This window comes from Cladophialophora immunda (assembly GCF_000835495.1).
Source record: "Cladophialophora immunda strain CBS 83496 unplaced genomic scaffold supercont1.218, whole genome shotgun sequence".
Classification (NCBI taxonomy): Eukaryota; Fungi; Ascomycota; class Eurotiomycetes; order Chaetothyriales; family Herpotrichiellaceae; genus Cladophialophora; species Cladophialophora immunda.
The window spans coordinates 1-1,749 of NW_015622758.1; the positions used below are offsets into that span (position 1 = coordinate 1).

Below are 1,749 nucleotides of genomic sequence, written 5' to 3' on the forward strand. Positions count from 1 at the left end.
CCCCCCCCCCCAACCTCTTTTTCCCCCTTTATTGCGGTAATTTCTGACATTGGTGAGATGAGATAAAGCTCTAGCAAAAGTTGAAACTTAACTCCCAGGTTACGCATCATCCTCAGCCCTTAACTGTTCAAATTCAGCCCCACCCTATGCCCGCACTATTGCCATCTCTGGTGTGGCTGTCCTTGCTAATGCCCACATCTCCGCGGCTTAGGAAGCGCCTGCCCCATTCCACTGGCATTTCATGCCGTTTCCGCCCACTCCTTGTCCCCCCATTTGATATCGTCCCCTTCCATGTCTCCTTCCATTTCATTCCATTCTAGTAAAACGGTGTCTCCATTCCGCAAGACATCCCCAATCAACGTGTGCTGGCCCAGAAGTAACGGTGTCATTCCGCCTTGCTCCTTCTGCCAGGAGTAGTGGTCAGGATTGACTTCTATATTCCGAATCTCTTTCAGAGCTTGTTGCCATCGCTTTCGGATCGCCTGGAACTCGCTTCGCTGGTTGCATCGGATGGTCGCCTTCTCCGTCTGCTGGTTCTGGCGGGAGAGCTCCTTTGGATATGTCAGATGAATATCAATGTAGTCATTGTCGACGGGGTTGGCGGGGTCATCCTGTGGGTAAGTGCGGAGGTTATTCAGCCGCCCGCGCACGGCGGCGGCTTCCTTTCGTCGGCGCCGGTTCTGCGATTCCCTGAAGGCTTGTCGTTGACCCACGTAGTGGAAAAAAACGTGCCTGGGAGACTTCCGTGTCGAAGGCATAGTGAGAGGGGGCTCAGCCAGGCCGTGGGACGCAGCGAGATTGCACAAGGTCGAGAGAAGATCAAATGGAAGAAGGATAGTGGCGAACAAAAGCAGAAAGAGAGAGAAGAAAGAGAAAAGGAATGGTGACCTAGGTCGTCGATCGTGGCAGAGGGTAGGGATGGTGACCACTACAGAAGGACGATTTGATGGAGCGGTGAAATCGCTGTTCCTGGAGACCTCTGCCTGATCTCCCACTCAGGGTTTCGGAGGTGGCGACACGAGACCGATCCCGTTCACTCGGCTCTCAGTGGGCATTCATTGATGCCTCCGAGGCGGTCCTTTGAGGCAAGGTTGATACTCTTTAGTGGGCTCTTTAGTGAGGATATCTTGTCCTCTAGCTGTTGAACCGGGTCAGATGCGCCCTTAGTGGTCTCTGCCGGGTCAGATGCGCCCTTAGTGGTCTCTGGTTCGCACGGAGGATGGAAGCTTCTTGGCTAGTTCTGCGTCGGTATTCGTCCTGGTCAGTCCGTTCTCCAAGGCGAGATTTCATCCTCCTCGACTCCCTCTTCAATACCAGAGTTCCTATAGCTCCCCCGGTTTTTCTCGATGAATAACGCTCACTCTCTATTTATCCCTCGATTAGCATTCTTCCGACTATCCTCTCTCCCAACATATGGATAGCTTACTTTACGGCGATCACCGGCGGCACTCGTGGCCGGTGTAGAAACTCATGGCGTGGGAAACTAGAGAGCGTCGAAGTAATTTTTGACAGCTTGGGGTATCCTTATACCACTGGAGGAGTCGGGAAGGGTGGTGGGAAAATCGATATTGTAGGGGACCAAATGATAAATCAATTCGAAGCGGCTAGCGCTGGAGGGGACCGGTATCATTTCTCTCGAACTAATAACCACATCTCTGACGTCGGTGAGTGCTATGAAATCTAGAACAACTCACCGTAGTCGGCCCTTATCAAGCTTGAGGTGCAATCTTTTTTTTTTTTTTTTTTTTT

General features: G+C 52.0%; 1 protein-coding gene across 1 annotated transcript; it reads right to left on the bottom strand.

Annotated features, from left to right (window-relative positions):
- Positions 1 to 239: 239 nt before the first annotated feature.
- On the bottom strand, positions 240 to 758 carry PV07_12854 (uncharacterized protein; the record flags this gene model as incomplete). The annotated part of the gene is made up of 1 exon (XM_016400425.1): positions 240 to 758. One exon carries the CDS (start codon positions 756 to 758, stop codon positions 240 to 242), a length of 519 nt encoding a protein of 172 aa, XP_016241929.1.
- Positions 759 to 1,749: the final 991 nt, after the last annotated feature.